This window comes from Ceratotherium simum, chromosome 2 (assembly GCF_057802395.1).
Source record: "Ceratotherium simum simum isolate JZ-2026a chromosome 2, ASM5780239v1, whole genome shotgun sequence".
NCBI lineage: Eukaryota > Metazoa > Chordata > Mammalia > Perissodactyla > Rhinocerotidae > Ceratotherium > Ceratotherium simum.
In genome coordinates, this window is record NC_141901.1 from 12,366,647 (window position 1) to 12,387,113 (window position 20,467).

At 38.8% G+C, this 20,467-nt stretch overlaps 1 protein-coding gene across 1 annotated transcript in view; it reads left to right on the plus strand.

The window, feature by feature from the left end:
* The window catches only part of PAPPA2 (pappalysin 2), a 278,580-nt gene that overhangs the window by 90,673 nt on the left and 167,440 nt on the right, over positions 1–20,467 (plus strand). Inside the window, exon 3 of the mRNA XM_087438266.1 lies at positions 13,086–13,231. Coding sequence (XP_087294392.1) covers positions 13,086–13,231 — 146 coding nt within the window. The remainder of the gene's footprint in view (positions 1–13,085; positions 13,232–20,467) is intronic.

The following is a 20,467-nucleotide window of genomic DNA, read 5'->3' on the forward strand; positions in this document are numbered from 1 at the left end:
AAGAATGTTCCATGTGCACTTGAGAAGAATGTGTATTCTGCTGTTTTTGGATGGAATGTTCTGTATGTATCTATTAAGTCATTTAAGGCCAATGTTTCCTTATTGATCTTCTATCTGGATAATCTATCCATTGATGTAAGTGGGATGTTAAAGTCCCCTACTATTATTGTGTTACTGTCAATTTCTCCTTTTATGTCTGTTAATATTTGCTTTATGTATTTAGGTGTCCTGTGTTGGGTATATAGATATTTACAAGTGTTATATCCTCTTATTGGATTGTTCTCTCTATCTTTATTTAATGCCCTTCTTTGTCCCTTGTTACAATTTTTGTTTTAAAGTCTGTTTTGGGGCTGGCCCCGTGGCTTAGCGGTTAAGTGTGCACGCTCCGCTGCTGGCGCCCTGGGCTCGGATCCCGGACGTGCACCAACGCACCGCTTCTCCGGCCATGCTGAGGCCGCGTCCCACATACAGCAACTAGAAGCATGTGCAGCTATGACATACGACTATCTACTGGGGCTTTGGGGGAAAAATAAATAAAATTATAAAGTCTATTTTGTATGATAGAAGTATTTCTACCCTAGCTTTCTTTTTGTTTTCATTTGCATGGAATATCTTTTTCCATCCCCTCACTTTCAATCTGTGAATGTCTTTAGATCTGAAATATGTCTCTCGTATAGGGACTTGGGTCTTGTTTATTCACCCATTCAGCCACCGTATGTCTTTTGATTGGAGCATTTAGTCCATTTACATTTAAAGTAATTATTGATAGATATGTACTTATTGTCATTTTGTTACTTTGTTTCTGGATGTTTTTATAGTTCTTCTCTGTTCCTTTTTTCTTCTCTTGCTCTCTTCCCTTGTGATTTGATGACTTTCTTTAGTTTATGTTTATGTTCCTTTCTCTTTATTTTTTGTGTATTTATTTTAGGTTTTTGTTTTGTAGTTAGCATAAGGTTCATATATAATAACCTGTGTATATAGCAATCTTTTTTTTTTTTTAATTTTTTGTTTATTGCAGTAACATTGGTTTATAACATTGTAAAAATTTCAGGTGTACATCATTGTACTTCTATTTCTGCATGGACTACATCATGTTCACCACCAAAATACTAATTACAACCCATCACCACACACATGTGCCGAATTATCCCTTTCACCCTCCTCCCTCCTCCCTTCCCCTCTGGTAACCACCAATCCACTCTCTGTCCCTATGTGTTTGTTTATTGTTGTTATTATCTACTACTTAATGAAGGAAATCATACAGTATTTGACCTTCTCCCTCTGACTTATTTCACTTTGCATTATACCCTCAATGTCCATCCATGTTGTCACAAATGGCTGGATTTCATCGTTTCTTATGGCTGAGTAGTATTCCGTTGTGTATATATACCACATCTTCTTTATCCATTCGTCCCTTGATGCGCACTTAGGTTGCTTCCAAGTCTTGGCTATTGTGAATAGTGCTGCAGTGAACACAGGGGTGCATGTACCTTTGCAAATTGGTGTTTTAATGTTCTTTGGATAAATACCCAGCAGTGGAATAGCTGGATCATATGGTAGTTCTATCCTTGATTTTTTGAGGAATCTCCATACTGTTTTCCATAGTGGCTGCACCAGTTTGCACTCCCACCAGCAGTGTATGAGAGTTCCCTTTTCTCCACATCCTCTCCAACACATATTGTTTCCTGTCTTGTTAATTATAGCCATTCTGATGGGCGTGAGGTGATATCTCATTGTAGTTTTGATTTGCATTTCCCTGATAGTTAGTGATTTTGAACATCTTTTCATGTGTCTGTTGGCCATCTGTATATCTTCTTTGGAGAAATGTCTGTTCAGGTCTTTTGCCCATTTTTTAATTGGGTTGGTATTTTTTTTGTTGTTGAGATGCATGTGTTCTTTATATATTTTGGAGATTAAGCCCTTATCAGATGTATGGTTTGCAAATATCTTCTCCCAATTGTTAGGTTGTCTTTTCGTTTTGTTGATGGTTTCCTTTGCTGTGCAGAAGCTTTTTAGTTTGATGTAGTCCCATTTGTTTATTTTTCCTATTGTTTCTCTTGCCCAGTCAGATGTGGTGTTTGAAAAGATGTTGCTAAGACCGATGTGGAAGAGCGAACTGCCTATGTTTTCTTCTAGAAGTTTCATAGTTTCAGGTCTTACATTCAAGTCTTTAATCCATTTGGAGTTAATTTTTGTGCATGGTGTAAGGTAGGGGTCTACTTTCATTTTTTTGCATGTGGCTGTCCAGTTTTCCCAACACCATTTGTTGAAGAGACTTTCTTTTCCCCATTGTATGTTCTTGGCTGCTTTGTCAAAGATTAGCTGTCCATAGATGTGTGGGTTTATTTCTGGGCTTTCGATTCTATTCCATTGATCTGTGTGTCTGTTTTTGTGCCAGTACCATGCTGTTTTGGTTACTATAGCTTTGTAGTATATTTTGAAATCAGGGAGTGTGATACCTCCAGCTTTGTTCTTTTTTCTCGGGATTCCTTTAGCTATTCGGGGTCTTTTGTTGTTCCATATAAATTTTAGGATTCTTTGTTCTATTTCTGTGAAAAATGTTGTTGGAACTTTGATAGGGATTGCATTGAATCTATAGATGGCTTTAGGAAGTATGGACATCTTAACTATGTTAATTCTTCCAATCCAAGAGCACGGAATATCTTTCCATTTCTTTGTGTCTTCTTCAATTTCTTTCAGCAATGTTTTATAGTTTTCGGTGTACAGATCTTTCACCTCTTTGGTTAAGTTTATTCCTAGGTATTTTATTCTTTTTTTGGCAATTGTAAATGGGATGGTATTCTTAATTTCTCTTTCTGCTACTTCGTTGTTAGTGTACAGAAATGCAACTGATTTTTGTATGTTGATTTTGTATCCTGCAACTTTACCATATTTGTTTATTACTTCTAAAAGTTTTCTGGTGGATTCTTTAGGGTTTTCTATATATAAAATCATGTCATCTGCAAATAGTGACAGTTTCACTTCTTCCTTTCCAGTTTGGATCCCTTTTATTTCTTTCTCTTGCCTGATTGCTCTGGCTAGGACTTCCAGTACTATGTTAAATAGGAGTGGTGACAGTGGGCATCCTTGTCTGGTTCCTGTTCTTAGAGGGATGGCTTTCAGTTTTTCACCATTGAGGATGATATTAGCTGTGGGTTTCTCATATATGGTCTTTATTATGTTGAGGTACTTTCCTTCTATACCCATTTTATTCAGAGTTTTTATCATAAATGGATGCTGTATCTTGTCAAATGCTTTCTCTGCATCTATTGAGATGATCATGGGATTTTTATTCTTCATTTTATTAATGTGGTGTATTACGTTGATTGATTTGCGAATGTTAAACCATCCCTGCATCCCTGGAATAAATCCCACTTGATCATGGTGTATAATCTTTTTAACGTATTGTTGTATGCGATTTGCTAGTATTTTATTGAGGATTTTTGCATCGATGTTCATCAGTGATATTGGCCTGTAATTTTCTTTTTTTGTGTTGTCCTTGTCTGGTTTTGGTATCAGGGTGATGTCAGCTTCGTAGAATGAGTTAGGGAGCTTCCCCCCCTCCTCAATTTTTTGAAAGAGTTTGAGAAGGATAGGTATTAAGTCTTCTTTGAATGTTTGGTAGAATTCACCAGAGAAGCCGTCTGGTCCTGGACTTTTATTTTTGGGGAGGTTTGTGATTACTGTTTCGATCTCCTTACTGGTGACTGGTCTATTCAAATTCTCTACTTCTTCTTGATCCAGTTTTGGAAGGTTGTATGATTCTAAGAATTTATCCATTTCTTCCAGATTGTCGAATTGGTTGGCATATAGCTTTTCATAGTATTCTCTTATAATCCTTTGTATTTCTGAGGTGTCTGTTGTAACCTCTCCTCTTTCATTTCTGATTTTACTTATTTGTGCCTTCTCTCTTTTTTTCTTGGTGAGTCTAGCTAAAGGTTTGTCTATTTTGTTGATCTTTTCAAAGAACCAGCTCTTGGTTTTATTAATTTTTTCTATTGTTTTTTTGGTCTCTATTTCATTTATTTCTGCTCTGATTTTTATTATTTCCCTTCTTCTACTGATTTGGGGCTTTGTTTGTTCTTCTTTTTCTAGTTCCTTAGGTGCATTGTTATATTGTTTATTTGAGATTTTTCTTGTTTGTTGAGATAGGCCTGTATCGCTATAAACTTCCCTCTTAGAACCGCTTTTGCTGTATCCCATAAATTCTGGCAGGTCGTATTTTCATTTTCATTTGTCTCCAGGTATTTTTTGATTTCTTCTTTGATTTCTTCCTTAACCCAGTCGTTGTTCAGTAGCATTTTGTTTAATCTCCATGTATTTGTGGCTTTTCTGATTTTCTTCCTATAGTTGATTTCTAGTTTCATACCGTTGTGGTCAGAAAAGATGCTTGGTATTATTTCAATCTTCTTAAGTTTATGGAGACTTGTTTTGTGGCCTAATATGTGATCAATCCTGGAGAATGTTCCATGTGCATTTGAAAAGAATGTGTATTCTTCGGTTTTTGGATGGAATGCTCTGTATATATCTACTAGGTCCATCTGTTCTAGTGTGTCGTTTAAGGCCAATGTTTCCTTATTGATCTTCTGTTTGGATGATCTATCCGTTGGTGTAAGTGGAGTGTTAAAGTCCCCTACTATTATTGTGTTACTGTCTATTTCTGTTTTTATGTCTGTCAATAATTGCTTTATATATTTAGGTGCACATACATTGGGTGCATAGATATTTACAAGTGTTATATCCTCTTGTTGGATTGTTCCCTTGATCATTATGTAATGCCCTTCTTTGTCTCTTTTTACAGTTTTTGTTTTAAAGTCTATTTTGTCTGATATGAGTACTGCTACCCCAGCTTTCTTTTCATTGCCATTTGCGTGGAGTATCTTTTTCCATCCCTTCACTTTCAGTTTGTGAGTGTCTTTAGGTCTGAAGTGTGTCTCTTGTATGCAGCATATATATGGGTCTTGTTTTTTTATCCAGTCAGCCACCCTATGCCTTTTAATTGGAGCATTTAGTCCATTGACGTTTAAAGTAACTATTGATAAGTATGTACTTACTGCCATTTTTTAACTTTTTTTTTTTTTCTCAGTGTTTTAGTAGTCCTTCTCTGTTCCTTTCTTCTTCTACACAGAATTGATGGTCTCTTTAGTTTGACCTCTGTCTGAAAGCTGTACTCTTTAACTCCCCTCCTCCCTCCTTTTATGTTTTTGATATCATATCTAACCTCTTTTTTGTGCATTTGTATCCATTTCCCTCTTATCATGGAAATAGATAATTTTTCCTATTTGTGGTCTTCTCTTTTCCCCTTAAATCAGTCCCTTTAACATTTCTTGTAGAACTGGTTTCTTGGTGACAAACTCCTTTGATTTTTGCTTGTCTGGGAAATTTTTGATCTCTCCTTCCATTTTGAATGATAACCTTGCTGGGTAGAGTATTCTTGGCTGTAAGTTTTTTCCTTTTAGCACTTTAAATATATCATGCCATTCTCTTCTAGCCTGTAAGGTTTCTGCTGAGAAGTCAGCTGATAGCCTTATGGGGCTTCCTTTGTATGTAACTTGTCTTTCTCTTGCGGCTTTTAGGATTCTCTCTTTATCTTTAATTCTGGACATTTTGATTATGATGTGTCTTGGTGTGGGCCTCTTTGGGTTTATCTTGTTTGGGGCTCTCTGTGCTTCCTGTACCTGGATGTCTGTTTCCTTCCTTAGGTTAGGGAAGTTTTCATCTATTATTTCTTGAAATAGATTCTCTGCCCCCTTGTCTCGCTCTTCTCCTTCCAGGACACCTATAACACGGATGTTAGTACGCTTGATGTTGTCCCAGAGGTCCCTTAGACTGTCCTCACTCTTTTTAATTCTTTTCTCTTTTACCTGTTCACCTTGGGTAATTTCTTCTACTCTTTCTTCCAGCTCACAGATCCGTTCTTCTGTATCCTCTACTCTGCTTTTGAGTCCCTCTAATGAATTTTTCATTTCCAGTATTGTATTTGTCATTTCTGATTGGTTCTTTTTTATATCTTCCATTTCTTTGTTGACATTCTCACTGAGTTCATCTATTCTTCTCCCCAGATCAGTGAGCATCCTTAACACTCTTAGTTTGAACTCTCTGTCGGGTAGGTTGCTCATTTCTGTTTCACTTAGTTCCTTTTCTGGGGTTTTGTCCTGTTCCCTTACTTGGAATGTATTCTTTTGCCTCCTCATTTTGCCTCTTTCCCTGTGCTTGTGTCTACGTATTAGGTAGGTCAGCTACGTCTCCTGCTCTTGGATAGGTGACCTTATGTAAGTGATGCCTTAGGAAGCTTCCAGTGTGCTTCCCTCAGTTCTCAATGTTCCAGGGGTGGCCCCTGTGTGGGCTATGTGTGTCCTTCTATTGTGGCCTGTTAGCTCTCCCTATAGGCGCCCAGGGAGGCTGTGTTATGCTCCTGGCCAGCTATTGTAATGCTCAGCTGCTTGTAGTTGTTGTGGGCCCTTCAGTCTCTTTATCAGGTGTGGGGAGCCCCAGCACAGTTGGCTGTAAGCTCTAATACCACATTTATTTTGCAGTATTTCTTTTAACTGAGTAGGCCCCCAGCGTGGCAGGTTGTTAGGCTCAGGGCCTTACAATTGCTGTAAGCCTCTAGCCTATTAGGTCTCTTGTCAGCTCTCTGAGGATTGCAGCTGGGTGGGGCTGGCCTCAGGCACAGGAGCACCCAATTGTTTCAGGCTTTGGAAGGTGGGGCAAACCTCCTATGTGGGTCTTTGAGAAGCCCAAGTCTTCTGCAGCTGACAAGCCCTGTTGCCCACAGGTCCACACACACAGTCAACACAGTCCTGCCCCGTGTGCGCGCCCCGACCTCCCCAAGTGGACCCAGTCTCTCCACGGTGGGAGCCCCACACACTCCGCCACCGCCCCACACTCTCCACCCGCTCCTTGTGCACACCCTGCCCCGCTCAAGTCAGCTCAGTTGCCAGGCTGCAGAGAATCCAGTCACCAATCTGTGCAGGCCCACAAGTTGCCTGAGGGCTTGTTGTTGGGTGGGGCCAGTCTCTAGGGTGGGCTGCCTGCCCTGGCTGAGCTGGATTAAATCGGTGCTCTAGTGGGTGGAGCAGACCCTGGGCTAGCAGGCCTCAGGGAGAACTGCAATGGCGTCTGTGTCAGCACGTTCACACCAGGCCACAACAATGGCCGCCGCCAATGTCCCAGTCCCTGGAGAGGTCTCACCCCTCACCGAGATGCACTCAGGGCCTATTAGGTGAGTCTCTTGTCACCAAAGCACTGTGCACCTTTCTTTCTGGTGATTTTAGGATGCTTTCTGGAACGGGTGAGTTTGCGCGCCGGCCCTTTAAGAGCCAGTTTTAGTTTCTTTGTGAACCGGGTTTTCTGGGGGTGCTCCCCAATGCTTTAGTAGCAGGCAAAGTCAGATATTATGCCGCTGGTCTCGATTGTGCTGGGTCCATAAAATGCCCACAGTGGGGGCGCTCCCCAGCTCAGGGCCCCGCGCCTCCAGGGAGGGTGCGTACCTGTGAGCTGCTCCCGGCGGCCGTGAAGCTGGCGGCTTGTGAAGGCGGCGTTTTTCCTCTCCGGAAGGGAGTCTCTGCCTCTTCTACCCCAGTTAGGATTGTCCGTTGTTGCAGGAGTTCCTCTTATCCAGTTTTCAGTTCTGTCTCAGGGGTAATTTTTCCACGAGTAGTTGTAGATTGGCTGTGTCCACGGGAGGAGGTGAGTTCAGAGTCTGCCTACGCCGCCATCTTGACTCCCGAGTGTTATAGCAATCTATATTAGGTTGATGGTCTCTTAAGTTCAACCACATACTAAAAGCCCTACACTTTTACCCCCCCTACGTGGTTTATGTTTTTGACATCATATTTTACCCTTTTGCTTTTGTGTATCCCTTACTCTCTTATTGTAGATGTAGATGATTTCGGTGCTTTTGTTTTTTGACCATACTAGCTTTATAAGTGGTTGATCTACTACGTTTACTATATATATTTGCCTTTGCCAGTGATATTTTTTCTTTGATAATTTTCTTATTCCTCTTTGTGGCCTTTTCTTTTCCACTTAAATAAGTCCCTTTAACATTTCTTGTAAGGCTAGTTTAGTGGTGATGAACTTTTTTAGGTTTTGCTTGTCTGGAAAACTCTTTATCTCTCTTTCATTCTGTGTGATAACCTTGCCAGGTAGAGTATTTTTGCTTGTAGGTTTTTTTCCTTTCAACACTTCAAATATATTGTGCTACTCACTTCTAGCCTGTAAAGTTTCTGCTGAAAAGTCAGCTAATAGCCTTATGGGGTTTCCTTTGTATGTAACTTGTTGCTTTTCTCTTGCAGCTTTTAAGATTCTCTCTTTATCTTTAATTCTTGACATTTTAGTTATAATGTGTCTTAGTATGGGCTCATCTTGTTTCATCTTTGAGTTTATGTTATTTGGTACTCTCTGTGCTTCCTGTACCTGGATGTCTGTTTCCTTCCTCAGGTTAGGGAAATTTTCAGCTATTATTTCTTCAAATAAGTTCTTTGCCCCTTTGTCTCTGTGTTTTCCTTCTGGGACACCTATAATGCTAATGTTAGTACACTTAATGTTGTCCCAGAGGTCCCTTAAGCTGTTCTTGTTCTATGTAATTCTTTTTTCTTTTTTCTGTTCAAGTTGGGTGATTTCCTCTACTCTGTTGTCCAGATCACTGATCCGTTCTTCTGTGTTATCTACTCTGCTGTTGATTCCCTCTAGAGAATTTTTCATTTCAGTTATTTATTCTTCAGCTCTGATTGGTTCTTTTTTTATATTTTCTAATTCTTTGTTGAAGTTCTCACTGTGTTCATCTATTCTTCTCCTGAGTTCAGTAAGCATCTTTATGACCATTAGTTTGTACTCTTTATCAGGTAGATTGTTTATCTCTGTTTTGTTTAGTTCTTTTTCTGAGGATTTGTCCTTTTCTTTTATTTGGAACACATTCCTTTGTCTACTCTTTTTACCTACTCCTCTGTGCTTATCTCTGTGTATTACATAGATCAGCTATGTCTTCCAATCTTGGAAATGTGGTTTTATGTAGGAGATGTCTTATGGGGCCCAGCAACGTGCTCCCCTCTTGTAATCTCTCCCAAATGCTCCAGGGGTGTCCCCTCTGTGGGCTGTGTGTGCCCTTCTATTATGACAGGCTGCTATTGCTGTGAGCATGCAGGTAGGCTGGGCTGGCCCTCAGTGCAGTTGGGTTTGTGGCCCAGTGGCATGGCTGTCGTTAGCTGCTCTTGGGTGGGGCAGGCCTCAGGCACAGATGCTATGTGGCCAGGTGGTGCACAACTTCCTCAGATGTGCTAGTGGGTGGGGCACTAGTGGGCAGGGCAGACCCCCTCCCTCTGCTTGAGCAGCCTGTGCTACCTGGCTGTGCACTATTGCCTTGGGTGCTCTAGTGGCCAGGTCAGATCCCTGTGCTAGCAGACTAGAGGAAGAATTCTAGATGGCATCTGCCAGCATCTGTATCAGCACGGCTGACCTAGGTCACAATAATGGCTGCTGCCAGTATCTCAGTCCCTGGGGGTGGGTGGCCAAGCCACCTCCTGCCTCTCCAAGATGCTCTCCGAGCTTAGTAAGTGAATCTTTTTTACCAGTAGACTATGTACTTTTCTATCTGGTGTTTTTCTGCTAGTTTCTGGTCAAGTGAGTCTGTGCCTGGGCCCTTTAAGAGCAGGTTTTCCTTTCCCTGAAGTTCTGTAGTTTTCCTGGATGTACTCCTCATTGGTTTTCAAAGCCAGATGTTTTGGGGTCTCATCTCTTTTGTACTGAATCTAAGGTTAGGGTGCCAACTGTGTATCTCAAATCCCCCACTCCTCTGGGAAAAGCTCTATGTCTTTGAGATTGCTTCTGACTATGAAGTGACGCAGCTAGGGTGTGGTTTTTTCCTCAGTAGGACTGTATCCCTGCCTCTTCGACCCCTTTCTGTGTTTTTCCTTATTGTAGAGGTTCTTTTCACCTAGTTTCCAGATTTCTGTCAGAGGAATTTTTGCTCAGGTAGTTGTAGATTTTGTATCCATGGGAGGAGATGAGCTCAGGATTCTCCCATGCCACCATCTTCCAAAAAAACTTCTGAGACAATTTTTATAAAAATCAAGATACAACTTCACTTTGGTCGGTCTGAGTCATCAGAGAGAAGTGTATGATGAGTATCTCAGTCTAGAGGATGGAGAGTTTGAGTAACGTGAGATCCTGGCAGAAATTAAGCAGATTAATGCAGTTCATCTTCCTTTTCATACACAGTTCTGGTCGGTTTGCAAACCTTACACTTTTTGCAACATATATGATATTAAGTTCTTTTGAGTGGCAAGTTTACCTCTTAATAAATCATTTCTAAAGCAAGATGTGAAGCTCTGAATATAAGAGTAATATCCATTTTTCCTCACCCTAGGTCTGAGCCAGGCTCTGGTCACATTAGTTGACAAGCTAAGACATTTCTTCATTAGCTCTGACTAATTTCTGAAATGGTTGTACATGTGTTATAATAGACAGGGCATTCTACATGCAAAGCAGACACACTGACATCTACATTTTTGGTTTAGGGAATCATCTGGACAAAAATATTTCTTTCCTACAAAATAAGGCTTTCCTCTATTGATTGAATTAATGACTTTTCCGACTGCCTCTAGCTTTTAAAATGTATTCTCTTTCTTATACTTGCTGACTTCTATCTGTATCTCCGTGGAGTACAGGAGTCAGAGCAGCCGCACCCGGTTTGCCACCAGCATGACATAAACACTGTCATCTGGAAGGGTAATTTATGGCTGAAGAGAGGGTTGGGCGAGGAAGAAAAGGGAGACGAGTAGAACTAGCTAATGAGGTTGGTGGTGGAGGAGGAGGCCTCTTGGAGGGTGCTCAAGGGAAATTAGTGGAACTGCAGGGTTGAGGGAGGGCAGCAGGATGGCGGCCAAGACTGGCAAATGGCAGACAGAGAAGCCAGTAACACACAGATAGCCCAAGTAAACCATGCCGGAAATGGGAGGATTTGGGGAAAGTGAGAGAGGAGAAAAGAGAGAAGACTGTCAAGTTACCAACTTCTAATTATAATAAGAACTCTGGAATAGGAACAGAGAAAGGGTACAGCTTTTCTTTCCTGGTATACTGGGCTGTGTGGGGGCTCAGTCTCTGATTCTCTCTGCCCTTATTTCTTTCTGTCTTTCTTTTCTTTCTTCCTTTTCTCTCTCTTCCCATCTACCCCCTCTCTGCTCCTTTATTCTTGTCTGTTGAAGAGTTACTTGATGTCATCACAGCTCCAAACCATCAATTTGTCAATACAGGAAATTGTAATTATTTTTAATAAAGGAGAAAGGGAAAGGGAATGTGCCTAATGTCCAGGGAGAACCAGGCAACTGTCCAAAAAACATTGTGTCTCCAGGAAAGCAGCAGAAGGAATATCCCTCTGATCACATCTGACATCACTTCATGGAATTTGGATGATTTCTTGAGGCTGAGAACTATTTTTCCAAGATATTATAAATCAATAAGAAAAAGTATTTTTAAATCCCTTTTCTCCCAAGCATCTTTGGTTCTAAAGCAAAATCTTTTTTTTTTTTTTTTTTTTTTACTTGTATTCCCCTTTTTGGTTCTGTTCCAAAGAACACAAAAACAATCTTCTATGGGATCTCTATTTCTTGGGTACTCTGTGCCAGTATATCCTACAATGTGGATTGAATAGATGGCATCCACAGTGTGATTGGGAGGCAGAGCAAGCAAGAGAAGAAAGGTCATGCTGTCCTAACATGAGCTTCTGGGTTGGGAGATTTGTGTCCACAGCTTGTCTACCAGAATAGCAACAATGCAGCATGATCTATGAAAGAAATTTCCAATTTATGTTGAGGAAGCTGTCTGCCCAGTTGAAGCCGTGTTAGGAACAGTCCCCTCTTTGGAGTGGCAGACCATGGCCACTATGAAAAGCATCCAGTGAATCCAAGGGGCCACTGAGCTCTGGTTTAGTTGTTCCTTCTTAAAATAGCTCTTCAGTGAGAACGGTGAGGCTCTGATGCTCAAGGTAAAGTTTTAAGTTTCAGTGATGCCAGAAAGATGAAGGCTTTGACTATATATGAACTTATAAAGAGACCAAATCTTGTTTCTTTTTTTTTTTTTATCAGCCACAGGGCATGTGTTTTTAATAGACCTTTAATTCTGTGCATAAGTGCACACATAATATTGCCTAGTGCTTTGAAGGCCATCAATAAAGCTACTTGGTGGGTATCGTAAGGTAGTTGGAGTAGGGGTAGTGTTTCTATGGATTGATGGACTAGCAAGAAAAATATGTATACAGTTAACATTCTTTGCAGTAGCTTTATGATATCCTCTTCTACCTATAACTCATCCCTTTCCCTCTTTTACTTTGTTTCCTAACCACTATTTCCCTTTTTGTTAAAAAAAAAAAAAAAGGCTTGAAGCAAGCATATATTGAAACAGAGATTCAGTTGGTCTTCTTTTTTTTTTTTTTTGTGAGGAAGATCATCCCTGAGCTAACATCCAGGCCAATCCTCCTCTTTTTGCTGAGGAAGACTGGCCCTGAGCTAACATCCATGCCCATCTTCCTCCACTTTATATGGGAGGCCGCCACAGCATGGCCTGACAAGCAGTGCATCGGTGCGCCCTGGGGATCCGAACCCAGGCCACCAGCAGCGGAGCGCGAGCACTTAACCGCTACACCATGGGGCCACCCCCTCAATTGGTCTTCTTATCATAATAACGATCATGCAGTGTGGTGGAAAGAACCAGGGCCGGAGCGTTGGAAGGCTTTCTTCACCATGGCCTGGGGGTAATTCTCAGGGCAAAGAATTAGGAGTATCATTGACTTTATCTTGAAGAAATAATCTAGGTGTAGAGTGGGGGATTGAGTATGGGATGTCAAATACTGAGTATTCATATAAATATTATAGTGCTAAAAGGGCAGGATATTATTTATCTTGGAATAAGTATCTCAAATGTGTATTTGTGCCTTTTTTGTCATCTTCATGGCAGCCTGGTCTCTGCCTGTCTGCCCCTCTCCAGTGCAGTGCTGGCTGGGAGTGTCAGTCTGATTGGGTCTGGTCTGTTATTCTCTATGTATTGATCCTTTGGTGTGACATTTTCTCCTCTTGCCTGCTCTCCAGGGCATATATGAGTGTGAAGGAGCTGAAGGAGGCACTGCAGCTCAACAGTACTCACTTCCTCAATGTCTACTTTGCCAGCTCAGTGCGGGAAGACCTTGCAGGTGCTGCCACCTGGCCTTGGGACAAGGAAGCCATCAGTCACCTGGGTAAGTGAAGTGAAGACCAAATATGGTAGGAAAATGAGGAGGCCCAAAGGGAGTCTGTGAAAGTGAGTTTGGGGAAGAAAGAAAGAAAGAGAAAAATAAATTTACTCAATAAATTAGCTGCTTTGGGCTGAGAATGGCTTTTGGGAGAATCCGTCAAAATGTTTCAGTGCAGACAAGTAGGAGGTATTAGAACAAACAGTGGCAATACCCAGGATGTTCTAGACCAAGTCTATAATCTAGATGTAAGTAAACTGCTGACGTGGAATAAGATCCATTTTATGTCTTGGAGAGCCTCAAGGAGGAAACTAGCAAGAAGGTGGCTAGACTGTGAAACCTGGTTTGCAGTAATCACTGTGGGCTTCTTGCATGGATTGGGCTCCTGAGGAGATCCTAGGAAATCCAGGCAGGTGGGGCTTGCTTGCTTACCTAGGAAAAGAGTGACATCTAAGTACTGAATGGAGCTACTGCATAATTAAGAAAGATAATTCCTTTATAATGTCTTATCATTATTATAGAGGAAATCTTATTGACCAGTCAATGAGAATTATTAAACCAGTTAATGGAGATAAAGATTAATTATTCAATATAATTTGTCTATACTTTCAAAGAGTCTTGGGTAGGATTCTACCAAAACTTATTTTAAAATTGAATTACCGTAATTGGGAGGAATCTTTCATGTTGGAAAGAGAATGATTATAGAGACCAGAAACCATTTTATAAATGATTTAAAAGAGGTTATGCAAAGTTATTCTTCTTAGTAATTAAATATGAAGCAGACAGGAATAAATTGAAGGAAGATTACACAATGCTATATATGTCAAACCCAAGTATGATGGGGTCATTGTGAAGTTGAGTCCACAACATAATGAATTGATAATCAAAGAAAATATGAGCAAGTGTCCAAAGGACAGCTAGTATTGTGGACTGGGGAAGGAGGAAGATGAGCAGTAGATGAGTAGTATCTATTGGCAATAGATAAAAAAAGTATTGTTGCTGTTCAAAAGGAAACCAGAACGTGAAAATCCCTGGAGTAAATCAGGTCAGCATCCAGAAGGGGTATATATCTCAAGCAAAGGAGGAGACAATAAAAAATTAAACATGTGGTGGTGTTTAATAAAAAATTAAACATCTACAGCATCTGATGCAGTTTTAGGGCTCTGCAGTCCTTTTATCACTAAACTTTGTATTTCTTTTTCTCAGTGCATGAGAAGTCAGGAATTTGTGAGGTTAGTAGTGCTTTCCAGATGAAAGCTAATGTGAGTCATTCTAGCCTTCATGGTAACAGTGGGTGGGTTAGAAGGTCATATTCCAGTAATCCATTTAATAGTGAGTTTGAGTGTCCTGAATTATCCTCATCAAAAGGAATGGTAACAGAGGAACGTATAACATTGTAAGAAAGTATCTCCAAATTGGTGCCCATCTGAATCACCAAGGGTAACCTTTTTGTATGTGTGAGGGAGTCCTGACAGCAAGGTTTACCCGGCAGTGGTGTCCGTGAGTCCTAGGTCTGTCGTTGGGAACTGAGTCTACTTGTTTGACAAACCTTAAAAAATGATCTGCCTGGCCATTATTGAGGCAAGTCTTGACCTCTTGATAAGAAGTGTTGGTTTGGGAGCAGACCACTGAATGTTTTCTAACTTTATTGGAGCTGGGCCATTGACAAGATTCATTTATAAAAAATGGATAAAATACCAAAAAATTTAGCTATTTGAAGACATCAGACAGCAGCCAAAACAACAAGGATTTGAGGGGCCCAATCCCCTCATTGGGGATGGAAGTGAGCTCTATATATAACTCAGTTTATTTTTCCTTTCAGGGAAATTGCCAGATTTTCAGTGAAAGGAATAGAGGCAGAGCAGAGAGCAGCGGCCTAGAGCTAGCTTCATTCTCACTACTGGGGAGAAAAAAATTAGAGGTCAGGCCTTCCAAGACATCTAAAACTTGAGGGACCAAGCTCCCAGAGAAATAGAAATTGCAAAAAATGAGCTTGATATTCTGCTCATAATTTTCTTTTAGGATATTTGCTAATTACTAAACTATGCATTCTCAGTGCTAGTGACCAAGAAAACAAGTATGAATAACTGCTAAGAGATTAAAAAGCTAAATAGTGATTTCAGGAGTCTCAGAAGGGAGAAAAAATTGGAGTCAAGGAGGAGGACCTCTAAGACACCCTATGTGTGAGGGCCCAGAAATAGCCTGGCTTACACAAGCCTAAAATACAGCCTGAAACACTCTTAAATCCCTGTTTGGAGGAAAGGCATCTGCCTATATTTTACTCCTTAACAAAAGAAAATTAAATACGCTCTGGAGGAAGACAGCATCATCAAGAGCCTCTACAAGTTTTCATGTACAATGTCCAGCAATCAATAAAGAATTACCAGGTATGCCAAGAGACGGCCAAATGACTAAACAAAGAAACACTCAATCAATAAACACAGACCTGCAGATTATCCAGATATTGGAGTTACTGGATGTTGGCTTTAAGATAATTATGATTAATATGTTCTAAAATAGGTAAAAAGATGGAGAGTGTCTTCAGAGAACTGGAATCTATAGTAATGAATCAAATGGAAATTTTAGAACAAAAAAAAATAACTGAAATTAAGAAATTAATAGATGAGTTTATGAGCAGGAGAAAGAATTAAAGAACTAGGAAATTGTAGAAAACATACGTATTGAAGCTGAGAGAGAAAAAGTGATAGAAAAATGTAGAAAATAACTTGAGACATTTGAGACCTGATGAAAAATTTCTAATGTAAATTGGAGTTCTAGAGGAGAACAAAGATATTGGGGCAGAAACAATATCAAAGAGATAATGGCTGAGAATTTTGCAAAGTGACAAAAATATCAAACCACAGATTCAAGATGTTTTACAAACCCCAAGAAGGATAAATAGAAAGAAAATCACAGCTAGGTCCATTATAGCAAAAGTGCTGAAAACCAAAAACAAAGAGAAAAACCTCAAAAGTAGCCAGAGAAACAAGATACATAACTTTAAAAGGAGCAACAAGACTGATATACTGATTTTTCAAGAGACACTGTGGAAGTCATAAGACAAGAGATTGATATCATTTTTAAAATGCTAGAAGGAAATAATTGTCAATTTACTGTACTTTATTTAGCAAAAATACCTTTTAAAATGAAGAAAAATTAAAGATATTTTTAGACAAATAAAAACAAATAATTTAATACCAACAATAAAATAAATACTAAAGAAAGCTATGCAGGCAGAAAAAAAATTGAGACCAGGGGCCAGTCCCGTGGCATAGCGGTTAAATGCGCGCGCTCCGCTGCTGGCGGCCCGGGTTCAGATCCCAGGCGCGCACCGATGCACTGCTTGTTAGGCCATGCTCTGGCGGCCTCCCACATAAAGTGGAGAAAGATGGGCATAGATGTTAGCTCAGGGCTGATGTTCCTCACAAAAAAAAAAAAAAATTGAGTCCAGATGGAAGCAGAGACAAGCAAAAGGAAATGAATGACACTAGAAAGAATAAAAATATTAAAAGTAATAACAATAATGTCTTTTTGGTTTAAATATGTAGAATTAAACTATGACAACTATAGCACAAAAGACAGGAAGAAAGCAAATGAAATTAAAGAATTTAAGGCCTCTTCTTTACCTGTATCTAGAAAAAGTATTGATTTTAGTAATTTTAGACAGTAATAAGTAAAAATGCGTGTTGTAATCTTTAGGGCAACAATTAAAAGACAAATTATTTCTGACTGACAATCTAATAGAGCAGGAAATGAAATGATCCAGAGAATCAACAAAGGAAGAGAAAATAGGAATAAATAACAGATGGAACAAATAGAAACAAAAAGTAAGATATTGATTCAGACCTAAGATACTGGTAATTACATTAAACACAAAGGGACTAAACATGTCAATTTAACACCAAAAATTGTCAGACTGAAAATAAAACCCAACCATATGGTGCTTGTAAGAGACACATATTAAATATGAGAACATAAAAAGACTGAAAGTATAAGTATATATACAATGCCATACTAATCCAAAGAAAGTCAGTGTGGCTTTCTTATATCAGATAAAGTAAACTTAAAGGTAGTACATATACCAGAAATAAATAGGAATGTTTTATAATGATAAAAAGTAAAATTTAATTGGAAAATGTAATCATGATAAATTTGTATATACCCAATAGTATGCCCTGAAAAGATGTAAAGCGAAATTTAGAAAAAGAAAAAAAAATAGACAAATCCACAGTTATAGTTGGTGTTTTGTTTTGTTTTTCTTTTTTGGTGAGGAAGACAGGCCCTGAGCTAACATCCCTTGCCAATCTTCCTGTTTTTGCTGAGGAAGATTAGCCCTGAGCTAACATCAGTGCCCGTATTCCTCTATTTTGTGTATGGGATGCCTCCACAGGATGGCTTGATGAGCAGTGCATAGGTCCGCCCCTGGGATTCAAACCAACCCTGGGCAGCCGAAGCGGAGCCTGCGAACTTAACCACTACGCCACTGGGCCAGCCCCTATTTGGTGTTTTAAAAACAATTTTCTCAGAAAATAATAGGATAAGCAAACAAATATTTAGTAGAGATATAGAAGATTTGAAAAACATGATTAATAAACTTGACTTAATGAGTAAAATTAGAACAGTATACTTAAACAGTGAAGAATATACATTCTTCTCACATGTCATGGAAAATATACCAAAAAGTTCTTGAACAAAAAGTAAATTTCAAAGGATTGAAATCACAAAGACTTTGTTCTGTCATCTCATTGGAAATAAGCTAGAAATCAATAACAACAACAAAAACAAAAAACTAGGAAATATCCAAATATTTTGAAACTAAGCAGTATACTTCTAATTACCCCATGGCTCAAGGAGCAAATCTCAATGGAAATAGGAAATATTTTAAATGGGATGATAATGACAATGTGGCATATCAAAACTTGCGGTATATGCAGGAAGCCTTGTACAGGGGAAATCTATAGCTTTGTATATTAGAAAAGAAGAAAGTCTGAGCTAAGTCTGTCTCAAGAATCCAGCCAAGAATAACATATTAGATTCGAAGAATGAAGACAGTAGGAAGTAATAAAAATAAGAGAAGAAATAAATAAAATAAAAAATAAACATTCATTAAAAAAAAATTAACAGTGCCCAAAGTGTTTTTTTGGTGGGGGGTGGGGGTTGTCAAAGGATTGATAAACCCTTAGAGAGACTGATCAATAAAGAAAAAACGTATATTACTACTATAGGGAATAAAAGAGATAATATTATTACATAGACTACAGACATTAATAGGCATTAAGTATTTTCAACAAATGATGTTGAAGCAATTGGATATCCATAGGCAAAAGAAAATGAATCTCAACATGAATCTCACACCTTATACAAAAATTAACTCAAAATAGATGAATTGCAAAAGAAACTTAGAATATTTATATTTTACTCTTAAACGTTTTAGGAACAACCATGTTCCCCTACAACATGGATCTTAATGTGCTTTTCAGAAGTAGAAGACTAGACTGAAGAGCTGGGAGATCTGTCTCAATATGAAATTACTCCTGTTCTTATTTATTTCTTCTTGTTCAGTCATAACTGTGATTAAAAAAGGAACCGTATTGACCTAAATCAGGTGTAGAGCAATAGTGAGAGCTGGCATAACACGATAGAGGAAGACATTTAAGATTTTCTAAATAGAGTCTTTTTAAGACTCAAGATAAGATTATCTGTTTGTGTCAACATGCAAGTCCCCTGCACTTTGAGGGTCAGCTGAGTGACCTAGCAGATAAGTATACTAGCCTGAAAGTTTGAAGATTGAATCGAATTTCTGACTACCATTGGCTTAAGTCACTATGTGGAAAGACCAAGGTAATTTGTGCTCCTGCTTTGCCATAAACACCAATTCTGCCTTTTAGCATTATTTTGTACTTTTAATGCCGTGGTAATGCAAGGCAGAATTTTTTTTTATGAGTCAATGAATGAGATCCCCTTGAACTCTCATGTTCAGTGGTTTGAGTATCTTTAGTCTTTGTTCACAGCACTTAAACTGAAAATATATCTTCAAAGCCAGAAGACTTAAATTAGTGGTGAACTAGCCCTTTTATAAGCTATTACCATACTCATGATCGTTCATTCATTCATTCATTCAAACAAAAACTATTGAATCTGTTTGGTGGCAGTATCAGAGACAGAGTAATAAAAGGAATTCACCCTAAACATTTGCACAGCATAATTAGGAGACAGACATGCAAATATACACTTAAATGCTATGTGACGGTACCACATATGAGGTCAGGCAGGAACATGAAGAGAAAGTGCCTAATTGTTGTGAAAGCATCAGGGAAGAGTTCTTACAGGGGCTGAGGCTTGAGAGGAGAGTTGAATAAGAGAGTGAGAAGCAGGAGTTTGCTTGACAGACAATGAGAGGGCATTCCAGAGTGAAAGAGCTGATAGATGCCAAGGTTCAGACTGTAAAAACCTGAACATACCTAGAGGTGGAGTATACTTGGCTAGAGCAGTGCTCTTCAAACATATTTTTGCTCACTTGTACCCCCTAAAAGACTTTTGGAAAACTGTGTACTCCTTCATACATTCTAAGAGTAGCATCTAAAAATTTAATCATAAGTTTAAATAGTAGCAAATGATATAATTTCTGGCATGTTATTTTAAATTATTGACATTTTAAAATAAATTTTAAATCTACTCTTCTAAATGTATCCTCAGTAACATAACAATTTGATAATAACCATCATTCATTTGAAAAATTCATGGCCATGCACTTTTTTAACATTGGGAAATTATTCATTGCTCCTTTTTCCTCTTTGAATTTGTGTTTCCATTCCATTTCTCCCATAGAACTCTATACCAATGTGACATATACATATATATTTTTTCAAAGTCTTTAGTTGGTTACCTATTTGTCTGCTAAAAACATATTTTGAATAAAACAACTCTTTTGTGATAAGTTTTTTAATTAAACTTTTCATTTTGAGATAATTGTATATTCACATGAGGTTGTAAGAAATAATACAAAAAGATTCCACATGCCTTCTACCCATTTTCCTCCGATGGTAACATCTTACAAAACTGTAGTACAATATCACAAAGAAGATATTAACATTGATACTGATCATAAGCTATAAAGTGTTAAAAATTTCTTCTCAATTGAGTTATCTTTTGAAATGATTACTTGTCCAAAATTGATAAAAATGATATATAAAAATATTGATTAATGACTAGTAAACAAAATGGGAAATGCATATTTTAATG